The sequence below is a fragment of the Falco peregrinus genome, chromosome 5, assembly GCF_023634155.1.
Source record: "Falco peregrinus isolate bFalPer1 chromosome 5, bFalPer1.pri, whole genome shotgun sequence".
Classification (NCBI taxonomy): Eukaryota; Metazoa; Chordata; class Aves; order Falconiformes; family Falconidae; genus Falco; species Falco peregrinus.
The window spans coordinates 78,258,928-78,269,834 of record NC_073725.1 but is presented as its reverse complement, the minus strand read 5'-3'; the positions used below and the strand labels follow the sequence as shown (position 1 = coordinate 78,269,834).

At 56.4% G+C, this 10,907-nt stretch overlaps 1 protein-coding gene across 1 annotated transcript in view; it reads right to left on the bottom strand.

Moving 5' to 3' along the window:
• Positions 1-576: 576 nt before the first annotated feature.
• NTN3 (netrin 3) overlaps positions 577-10,907 on the bottom strand; it is a 31,940-nt gene continuing 21,609 nt past the window's right edge. Inside the window, exons 4-7 of the mRNA XM_055805587.1 lie at positions 9,772-9,921; positions 8,739-8,792; positions 2,618-2,692; positions 577-2,343 (exon numbers count right to left, since the gene is read on the bottom strand). Of these exons, the coding sequence (XP_055661562.1) occupies positions 2,015-2,343; positions 2,618-2,692; positions 8,739-8,792; positions 9,772-9,921 (608 nt within the window). The 3' untranslated portion in view covers positions 577-2,014. The remainder of the gene's footprint in view (positions 2,344-2,617; positions 2,693-8,738; positions 8,793-9,771; positions 9,922-10,907) is intronic.

Sequence of the window (10,907 nt, the reverse complement as noted above, 5' to 3'; positions counted from 1 at the left end):
AGTATGTGGGGTTGGAGTGAGCCTAGGGCAAGGGCAGCAGCTCTGCTTCCTGGGCTCCTGCATGCAAGCAGTCATGGGAGGAAGAGGGGTTGGGTGGCCCACATACTTCAAAGACCATCTCACAGCAGAGGCCAATAGCCTATGACAACCAGAACAAGAGGAACCAGGGATGAGGGGATCCCCTTAGCTCAGCTGGAGGAGGGAAAGTTGGGGTCTAAGTTAAGAGTGTGGCATAGGACCAGCTCATCTAACCCCAACTGGTCCTGCATATGCTTTGCCCTTCAGCTTCTGTTCTCTCTCCAGTTCTGCCTGTGCCCTGTGGACCTGAAAGCTGGCACTGCAGACCCTCCACATCTCTGAAAATCCACTCCCAGCACCTCCAGCAATTTCACCAATGCACTGAGTTCCCCGACTAGGGCACCTGTATGTCCACACAGACATCCCCCGGTGCCTAGATCCTCACTTCCCAAATTCCCGGGTGCTGAACACAGACAGTGCTCCACCAGTCTCTTTGGCTTCATCCCACCCTGGGATGCTGGAGCCCAGAAGCACCAGACCACCCATGGGATGGGGAGTCCATGCAAACTGCTGTGGGCTCAAAAGGGCAAAGCATCATCCTAAAGCACTGGAAGACTGTGATGTAGGTTACAATACCTTGCTGAGCCAGTCAACAAGCAAGGCAAGGTTTGTAGGGAAAGGAATATCTATTGTCAGAGCACCTATTATTTCTAATCATATTTATTATGCCAGGACTGCTACAATCTCAACATGGGAAGATACTGATGTCTGTTTGAACTGGAGACTAACACACGGTGAAGAAGATATAAAAGACTAGAGGTGGGTCAATGAAAGCTCTTCTCTCTTCCTGCCACCTCTGCCTTGTGCACCTCCTTGGACAATCTCGGCCACAGCAATACTTCCCAAGGAGAGCATGCAGTCAGGCCAGCTCTGAAGGATGCACACCAAGGCAGATGGTCACTTGGCGTCAGCTCAACAGAAACAGGTGGAATTCTGTCAGTTGGTAGCAGCTGAGAATATAGGGGCATAGACCTGGGTGAATGGATGATGATAGACGATGGCTCCAGTCAGCCTCTTCACTCCACCCCAGGTCCTGCTGGTGGGGCAGGCTACAGCCTTGGTGGACATGGGAGGGGAAAATGGGTGTCTCCAGGTCTTTCCCGCTGGGTCTCCTGGACTATGCACCAGGATAGGTAATGGCCAGGGGGTTGCAAAGTGTGTTCCTTTCTACCTGGTGGGCACAGAGCCTGGTAGTGGCCACCAACCCACTGCCATGGCCTGACTCCTCCCCGTGGCACTGCAGCATCGCATGGGCCCTGCCCCAGCAGCAGCACTGGTTTATGTGAACCTGAGGTCACCAGAGTATCAGGCCTTGCAAAAGTTCATTTGTTCTTCCTGGCAGAGCTCCTGGGGCCGGTCCCTCTGCAGCGTTGGATTCTACAACCAGCGCTGGCTGGTTTCTACTCAGCCTGCCCGTTGCACATTGGCATGAAGGACAGAAGACTCTGAGCTCCTGTTCCTACTGGGCAAGGAGAAGGGCAGACAGAGGTCTGAGACAGCAGAATGTTTTCAGAGAGCGAGGAAGAGGAAGGCCCTGGACACTGGAGAAAGGAGAACTGTCAACTCAGGTGTCAACGCCACACCGGGCAGAAGACTGTTAAAGGGAAAAGAAAAGCCTAGAAATGCCCGGAGCAGGACACCAATCCCTTTTGAGCTCCTTCAAGTGACAGGCACCCATGGGATCTTGCTCCACTTTGCTCCCCATTAAAGGTTTGTCATTACTGTGTTATTTTTAATACACACTTAGAGAAAAAAACCCACACGCACACCCACACGTGCACACGCACACACAAAGGGAAACCATTGCCAAAATATACACTATAGACAGAAGAGTCCGTTCACACTATATATATGTACAGAGTCTCTGGGCGCAGTCTGGCAGCGCACAGCCGGGCTGGGGCTGAGCACGGGGTGGGATGGGACGTGTGGAAACCCCTCAGGGCTTCACGCACTTCCCCTTCTTCTCCCGCCGCTGCAGTTTCCGAAGGCGGCGTGTCCAGGCATCCCGCCACTGGATGACCAGGCTGTTCTTGTCGGCCATCAGTCCTGGCCGGTCAGTGGAGTTTTCGCTGATCCCCATGACCAAGTACTTCTTGCTGATCTGAATCTTGGGGCATTTGCAGGACAGGTCTTTCAGGTGGATCCACAAGAAGTTGTCGCCGCGCTTGACCCGCTCATCGCGGCACTTGTAGACAGAGAGGATGTTGATGGTAAACTTGGCCCAGTTGGCCACCGTCTCCATTTCCAGGATGTTCACCTGGACCACTGAGTGAAAAGAGGGGGGGAGGCATGGTGATGGGGGATGCTTTGCCTTGCTGTCAGAAGGAAGCTTTGGTGATGGGAACTGCCCATCCCCAGCAGCCCCACCTGCCTCATCCACCACACCTGGGGTGGCTGATTTGGGGACCCCCCTCCTTGCTGGGTACTCCCCATCCCCTGGGACATCTGCATCTCCCCCACCCACAGCCAGCCTGCAGCCCGCCCTTGGCTGCCTCTGTGGCAAAGCCCAGCGGGGCCTGGAGTGGGAGGAGGTCCTTACCATAGTCCTTCTTGCAGTACTTCTTCATGTTAATCTTGTAGTTGCCCTTGGCTGGCTTGCAGTAGGAGTCACAATCTGTGGAGGAAGAACAGAGGGTTGAGCACTGAGGGGCTTGAGGTACGTAAGGTCCTGTCACACTGCAAGGTATGAGGGAACAGGGTGGAGGGGACAGCAATGAGACCCAGCCTGGCACAGGGTGGTGGGTACTCCACATCCCAGTACTCTCCAGAAGGCTCCTGAGCCAGGGCCTAGGCTGCTTCTGGGGATGGGGGTTTGGCAAGTCCAGATGCCCCTCTGACAGCTCACAAGAGCTGGGGGCTCAAATCCCAGCATGAACACTGACACCACATCAGCTTGGAGAAGAAATCAAAGGGCCTTGTGCCCACAGAGCGACTGTGTCATGTCCTGTACTGATGGGGATGATGTCCTGCAGAATAAATCAGCATGGAGTGGTGGAGGGAGCCTGGGGACTCTCCTCCAGAGGAGGGGATGGATGGGAGAGATGCAGGTGAGGTGATAGTGGCCACCATGGCGAGCAGGCAGGGCCATGGCCAAGGAGGGTCACCCAGAACAGCTATGGCCCTGCAAACCTGGGTGATGTGGGGAAGAGAGAACTTAGTACCAACCCCACCATCGGACCCAGAGGCCAGAGACCAAAAGGAAGGTCTGATCCCAGACCAAGGAGGCTGTAATCCTCCGGGGTGAAAGCCTTCAGGGGCCACGGTGGTGGGAAGCATCCTCATGGGGCTGCCCCTCCAGAGACCCACACCTCATCGGTGCCCAGAAGCAGGGAAGGGGACTCGGGCTGGGGGAAGCAGGTGGATGAGGGAAGTGGCTCTGCTCTGCCAGGCCACTCCTGCTGCCCAAGCATCCCCTGCTCAGGCTGCTCCAGAAGGGCTGGAGAGGCCACCAGGCTGTCCACCACTCCACAAAGCATCCCTCCCTGCTGTCCCCCAGCTCCAGACAAGGCTCATGTCCTCAAGGAAGCTTTTTTTCCGTGCATTTCTAAAGACCCCAGATTTGCATCTCAAGCAGAGGGAGGGCAGGGAATGACTTTTTCCTTCTCCCCAAGGCTTTGATCCCAACAATTGCTGAAGCAGCCCTGTTCTCCTTTCTTTCCCCCTGCCATCTTCCTTTGAACATCTCAATTTGTCTCTTTCCAAATGGCATGTTTTTTCTAAGCCCATCTTTCTTCTTTTCTCTCCCCCTCACAGGTTCTCTCTCTGGCTTGGCCCCATGTCCCGGGACAGAGCCAGCAGTCTCTGAAGTTGTCTTTGTTTGCAGGTTGCCACAGCGATCGCTGGGGATGGAGGAGAGGGTCGGGGGGAAGGTGGGGGAATAACAGTGCCCTGTGCCAAGGGGAGGAGGAGAAAAGAGGAAAGAAAGAAGCCCAGGACCACAAACTGGCTCTGGGCTCTGCTGCTCTCCTTTTTATCTGGGACTTTGTGCCGCCTGTTCCAAATTTGTCATTGATAGAAGTGGCACAGCATGAACCTAATTCTTGGCAGAGGTGGGTGAGCCCTGATTCTCGGCTCATCCCCCCTGTGCTGCCATGCTACCCCTCTGCCCAGGCTGGCAGAGCTGCCCTGGCCCCGCTGCATCCCCTGGGACAGAGGTGGTGGCCGTGGAGGGGGCACAGGGCTGCCCCATGCAGGGTGGCTGCCGAGTGCTCTGAAGTGCTCTGCTGTGGCACTGGAAATTGCCCCCATCTGCTGCATCCCTGGGATGTGTTACAGCCCCGTCCTGGACCCCGCTGCATCCTCTGGGACATGCTATGGGCCCATCCCTGACACTCTGCTCTGTCCTTTCCTGCTACATGAAGGGGACTCTAAAAGGGAGCTCCCACTTTATTTTGGGGAGCACCCAGCAGGATGGGTGACATTTTCCTCCCCAAGCAGAGCAGAGGAGGATGTCATGTGCCTAAGCAACTACTTTTTGGGGTTGGGTGCAGGCTGTGCCCCTCCCTGCCTGCTGCAGGGGCCAGCCTGGGTCCCAGCCCTGCGCGAGCCTTTGGTGAAGGTGTGGGACCACATGGGTTTGTGGTGCTCATGCTGCTGGAGTTGGAGCTGGGAGCCCTACCACTGCAGCACTTTGCCAGTGCCATGCCGTGCAGGGCCAGGTGGTGAAAGGAGACAGCTGGGGGGCACAGAAAACATCCTGCAGCCGGCCATGAACCAGAGTGGGTGCCACATGGTGCTGAGCCCATGAGTGGTGGGGTGATGGGTGGTGGTACCAGGCTGCAGGGCATCCTTGGCCAGCCTGCCACCCTCCTTGTTCGGTGATGGGGAAGAAAAGCAGAAAGAAAACCAGTAACTGCCCTGAGTTCCTGTTCATTATTAACATCATAAAACTCTGATTCAAAATAACTGAAAATGGTGTTGGGAATTAACAATTTGGGATTATTTTGGGGATTTTTTTAACCTCAGCTTTGTGCTGAGGAACGTTCCTCAAATATAAAAGCAATTCCTGCTCAATTTCTATAAGAAACTTGGGAAGAAAAAAACAAAGACCAAGTAGCTCAAAGCATTTGCCTTCCTTGCCTCTGAGTGTGTGGCTCCATCACCACGCATGGGTGCTGTGGGTGGGGGGTGGCCAGGTGAGGGGTGCCAGGCCTGCCACCCAGCTCATTCTCTGCCAGAGGGGCAGCTGGGTCCTGCCTGCACCTCCACAAACTGCCTCTCCCTGGGCACCCCATCCAGTTCCTGCAAGGTTCCCCTGCAGCAGGGCTCTGCTGGGGGTCTCCGCCCCCAGCCCTCATCACAACATGGCTGTGGACCACAGCTACAGCCTCCCATGCCCACTGGGATGCCACATACCAGGGGATGGCTGTTCCCCCAGGCAGAGCCCAAGGAGCCTGGCAGCAGCTCTTCCCACCCTGCTAGCTCAGCAGGGCAGCACGCTCCGTCCATCCCTAAAATCGTCTGGCAGGCCATCTGAATGGCCATCGGAGAAGCCGCTTTATGAGCGCCTCTCCCCTGGCAGCCCCCAGAGCAACTCCCCACTTTCCCAGCTCCTTTTTAAACTTCCCAGTTGCTGCATTACACATCCTGCAGGGCAGTGGAAAGAAGATCAAGTTTAGCCCCCACCTGCAGCCACCCTCCTGCCCACCCCTCCCACCGTGCCCACACAGCCTGGTGGGGCAGCTGAGCCCCATGGAGGTGCTGGGGGATGGCAGAGACCTGCCACAACCTGAGGCTGGGAGAGTGCACCCACAAACCCCGAGATGCTGCTGCATTCCCAGGATATGCCACAGCCCGGTCCTAGACACTTGGTGCACCCCTGGGATAGCTACAGCCCTGTCCTACTGCTCAGTCCCCTTCATGTCCCAGGCAGTGGCACCCCACGGACAGGCAACGTCTCCGCTGGCAGTGGGGAGCTGGCACGTGGGATGGATGGACAGAGCAGAGCAAGCACCAGGCGATGCCACACACACGTGGGAGGAGATAGATGGTGACCAGCAAGCCACCAGCCTGGCATGGGCATCCCCCATCGCTGAGGGGGAGCATGTGCAAGAGGCAGTGATTTTGCACATCTGGTTTACTTCTCCTCACCTTGAAAAAAAAGAATATTTTGTTTTAAGAGAGATGTAACTTAATTAGGTGTTATGGCTGCAAAACTTTTACTGCTGACTTTGAATTCTTTTAAAGCCCTGTTTTGTGCTCCATGAATTTTGTTAATTCTGCTAACAGGGAACAAGGATATTTTTTTTCCACTAAGTGGAAAATATTTTAAGATAATAATAATAAAAATTATGAGAATGGACCTACGACGTTTTACTGCTGAGCCAGTCGGCTGCTCAGGCAGAGAGATCAAAGCCGGACCTCAAAGGCTGCAGAGGGTTGGAAAGGCAGGAGAAAGCTGGGAAGATCGATGCAGAGGATGGCAACATCCGTGAAAAGCCCAGATGCACAGGGGGACAGGGAGGAGGATGGGGAGAGGGGGGGAAGCCCAGCACCTGAGTGCGGCAGCCCTGAACAATGTGCCCCTGTTCCTGCAGCCCGGCACCTGCTGCCCGAGGCAGGGAGAGAGGTGGGGAACCGGGGAGAGAGGGGGCTCAGAGGCTGCCTAGGGTGGGACGACTGTGGGCACTGAGGGGGTGAGTGCCCTGCTCACAGGGGAGCCTGGGGGCTCCTGGGGCAGAAGGATGCAGGCAGAGGGGCACCAGTGTGCAGGCAGCAAGCAGGGTGCAGGCAGCAGGCAGGGTGCAGGCAGCAGGCAGGGTGCATTGCTGTGGCCAGCCCTGCCCATGGCACAAGCACATGGCAGGCAGGGTAACCCAGGCAGAGTTGGGCAGGGCAGCACCACCTACTCCATCCATCTCTGATCCCCTGCCTCAGCAAAGGGGGCAGCAGGACCCCAGCTGGGCGCCCTGCTCCCCCCAGTGCAGACTCTGGGCAGAGGCGAGCTACTTTGCATTAAAGATATTCAAGCTAGAAGCCAGAAATCTTAAAACAACAAACCCACAGATAAAACTAGAGGCAGTTTAAGGCAGACCTGCTCCGCTAAAACAAAGTAAACACCCGGGTCTCCAGAAAGTGCCATTTATTTTTACGCAGCTGAAAAGATCAGACATCACTCTAAGACTGTTCCTATTTATAAAGCACTAGAGGGGAGTCACCTTGATTAACTCTGTTCCATGTGTCGCTCTCTGTTTGCAATGAAACCGTCCAAATCCCCCTTTCCCTCCCAACCACTTTTTTCCCTTTCCCAAAGCCTGGTGTTCCCAACTCCTGCCCGCTGTGTGGGCAGGGCAGGCAGAGAGGCAGGAGCAGGGGTGGTGCTGGTCTGCCCCATCCCATGCAGCCTCCCCAGCAGCGTTACCGTCACTGACAGCTCAGCCTTTATGGTCACCCCATCGGGCAAGATGCTGCCAGAGCGTGGAGTGAAACCTCTGCAGGACTCACATAGGGCGGCTCGACTCACGACCTGATAACCCTCCTGTTTTCTGGAGCCTCTGCGGAGCAGGGCTGGAAGGGCTGAGATGTGTCTGTGGGTGCTGGGTGGGCGCTGGGCTGTGCAGAACTCCCGGTCTTTCATTGATACGTGGGATCCGCACACGTGCAGGGCCAACGTCGCTCTGCAAGCAGCTGAGCTACCAGCCTCCTTCTGTCCATCTCCCCTCTCCATCCCCATCTGCACGCTTTTGTCCTGCCATAGATCCACACCTTTGACACCCCTTGTCCCTGTCCCCCTCCCATGGTCACTGAGTGCGTGCATGTGGCTGCAGGGGTCATGCTAGATGTTCCCAAAAGGCTGGGGAGTACATCCTAAGCACATGTCCGCCAGGGAAGAGGCTGTTGGCATTTTCCATCCCCAAGGCAAGGTGGCTGCAGGAAGGAGAGCTGGGGAGAAGGATGCACATAGGGCACAGGCTGTGTATTACCCCACACTGGCATGCGGGAGAAGACCAAGATCCTGAGGACAGCAGGGTGAAGGGTGGCCTGAGGAGGAAAGGGACTGCTTCTTTCCCTAGCTTCTCCCCCTTGACCTGGCTCAGGATCCCTACAGAGGGATAGAAACAGGATAGCTATGAACAGTTACGCTACCATACTGACAGGACTGCGGAAGGAGAGGAGGGGAGAGAGAAAAGCCCTGCTGCAGCCCCCTCCCATGCATGGCCATGCATGCATCTCAAGACCTGGCCCAGCATCAGCACAGCCCATCCATTGCTCCCACTGTTGGTGACCACCACGTAGGGCACAGGGGTGCCAGGATGAAGTGAGATGGTGGGGGGTGGCTGATAGAAGAGGGGCGGTCAGGGAGGAGGTGCAAAGCGGCTGCTTTGCCCTGCAAGGCCACATCCTGCAGCAGTGGGGAGGGCTGAGCATGGTGCTGCCAAGGGGTGGTGAGGAGCTGGTGGGCTGCACCCCTGCTTTCCTCCTTGGAGGGGATGGAGAAAACTTTTCCCTGAGAAAGCCTCATCAAGCTTTGTCAGTTCCTTCCAAGAAATTAACATGATTTCAAATCTCAGTTATTTTTTTCACCAACATTTTTCACTATTAACCTTTTTGCCAAAGGGCTTGGCAGGGCTCAGCCCTCGATGTGCAGGGGATAGGGGAGGTGGGAGGGTCTCTGCATAGGGCTGGGGCCACAGGCTCGGCCTGGGACGTGGAGCACTTACCTGCGGGTGCCTCTGTGCTGGTGACCAGGGAGGTGGGGTTGATGGCAGGGATCTCTGGAAGAGGAAGGGAAAGATGTCTTAAGGAAAGGGATCATCAGCTCTGGGGCTAACACCTGAGCAAAAGCCCCCTTGCAGGCGGGGTGTAGAGGGGGTTTTGTGGGTCATCTCCAGTGACTCACTAAAAAAGACAATGGGATGAGTCTGACCTGAGTATTGCAGGCTATTAAACAGATCCAGAGATGCCCAGACTGAGCTCAGTAAATTCGGCCAGGCTGAGATGCTGCAACCCCCAAGAGCCCTAAGCCGCCGCTGTGGAGGACACATGCTCCAGGGACGGACGCTCCCTGGATGCTCAGCTCACCTGGACTCAGTTTGGGCATCGGATGGGTGCTTGGCTGATCTGAGTATGTTCAAGGCTGCACAGTACAGGGTAAGTGTAGGCAAGCCCCCACTTTCTCAGGATACCTGGTGACAAAACCTGAGGGAAGTTCGGTCCTAACCCCAAATGTGGGGAAGAACAGGAGAGGAGCCAGCCCTGCCAGCTCACCCCCACTGCCACCGCTCCGGCAGTGCCAGCGGATGCTACAAGGTGGGAAGCTGTTCCTCTGCCACTTGGGTCAAATTCAGACATACTGCAACAATAAACACAGTTTTACACTGACCACAGGATCTGGCCTTGCCCCAGACCTGACCATGCTCAGGGCTCAGCCAGGTGAGGAGGGCACCTTGCTCCAGCCAAAGATGTGACCCAGCAGGGCTGTTTCAGCCAGCTGGAAAAACTAACCCAAGGGGTCTTTCAGAGCCTCTTGCGTGGGGAGATGTGAAGCATGGGTGCCCACAGAAGGTGACCAAACCACCCAAACTCAACCACCTCCTGGAGGACGTCCATAAGGGTGGCCACTCTCTCGTCTCAGCTTCTCTCCCACCACATGTGGTGGGGGACTGAGAAGCACCCACTGGAACCAGCCCAAGGAGAGAATCCCCCAGCACTGGCAGGGGTCCTGAGCACAGGGCAGGGCACGGCAGCACTCACTGATGCAGGGGGCCACTGGCGAGCGGCTCTGCTGGTAGCCCTTGGCACAGCGGTTGCAGGTGAGGCCGGTCACACCATCCTTGCATGGGCACTGCCCCGTTGTCTGGTTGCAAGTCTTGCCGGCTGCACCAACAGGATGGCAGTCACAAGCTGCGTGGGAGAGAGAGAAAAGGTTACATGGGAGGTGGTTGCACAACACAACCCCCAAATCAGACCCAGCGTACCACCCCCACAGAGTCGAGGAGGAGGTAGCCCTTCCAGCACACTGGTGGAAAGCAGCTGCTGGGGCCGGCACAGCCAAGACCCAGGGGTCCAGGCTGCAGCCCCATGTGTGCTGTGAGCAGCATGGGCAGGAGGGCGAGTGGACGAAGGACTTGGCCAGGGTATGGCCTCCACTGACAAGGATGGTTTAGGATGAGCCCCTGGAGACCCCACAGCTCACGTGGGCACCTGCAGACACCAACTCGCATTGAAGGACACAGTTTCTCCCCTCTGGCTTTGCAGGCAGCAGCGCTGGGAGAGCCCGGCACGCATGCAGGCGGGAGCAGGGACTTCCACGGGCAGCCCTGCACTGCTGCCAGCCGTGCCCTGTGCAAGCAAAGGGAGAGGGGCTCACAGGGGGCTACGCAAACCTTGTTCACGGTCAGGGTGGGACTGGGGGCACTACCAGGACAGAAAGCAGGCAGAAGGTCTGCTCTTCCCTCACCTCAACCCCAGGGTGATGGTCCTTTTGCAGCAGTAAAAAGCATTTTCTCCACTTGCTCACCCACCTCTGAGCTTTTCAGTCCATGGAGGTAAACCAACACCGAGCTTTTACACAAACCTTGGACTTGTCTTGATTTTAGGATGGTCTAAAGTGCATCTTCTCAATGCTTGCCAAGCTCATGAGCCTCAGTACCCATCCGAGCTCCTGGAGACTCCAGCCAAAGGATGCCCCCCTTCCTTTCTAACACAGCATCCCCAGGGACAGACCACACCTAAGGTAGGTGAAAGTTGGGTCTTCACCCCGAGAACAGACCCAAAGCGGCTCTCCATCACACCACACTAGATGATAGACCCACCAAAGACTGTCTACATGGAGGGATGTGGGAAGGAGATGCTCGCTCAGGAGAGGACCTCCCCATCTGCCAGCCCAG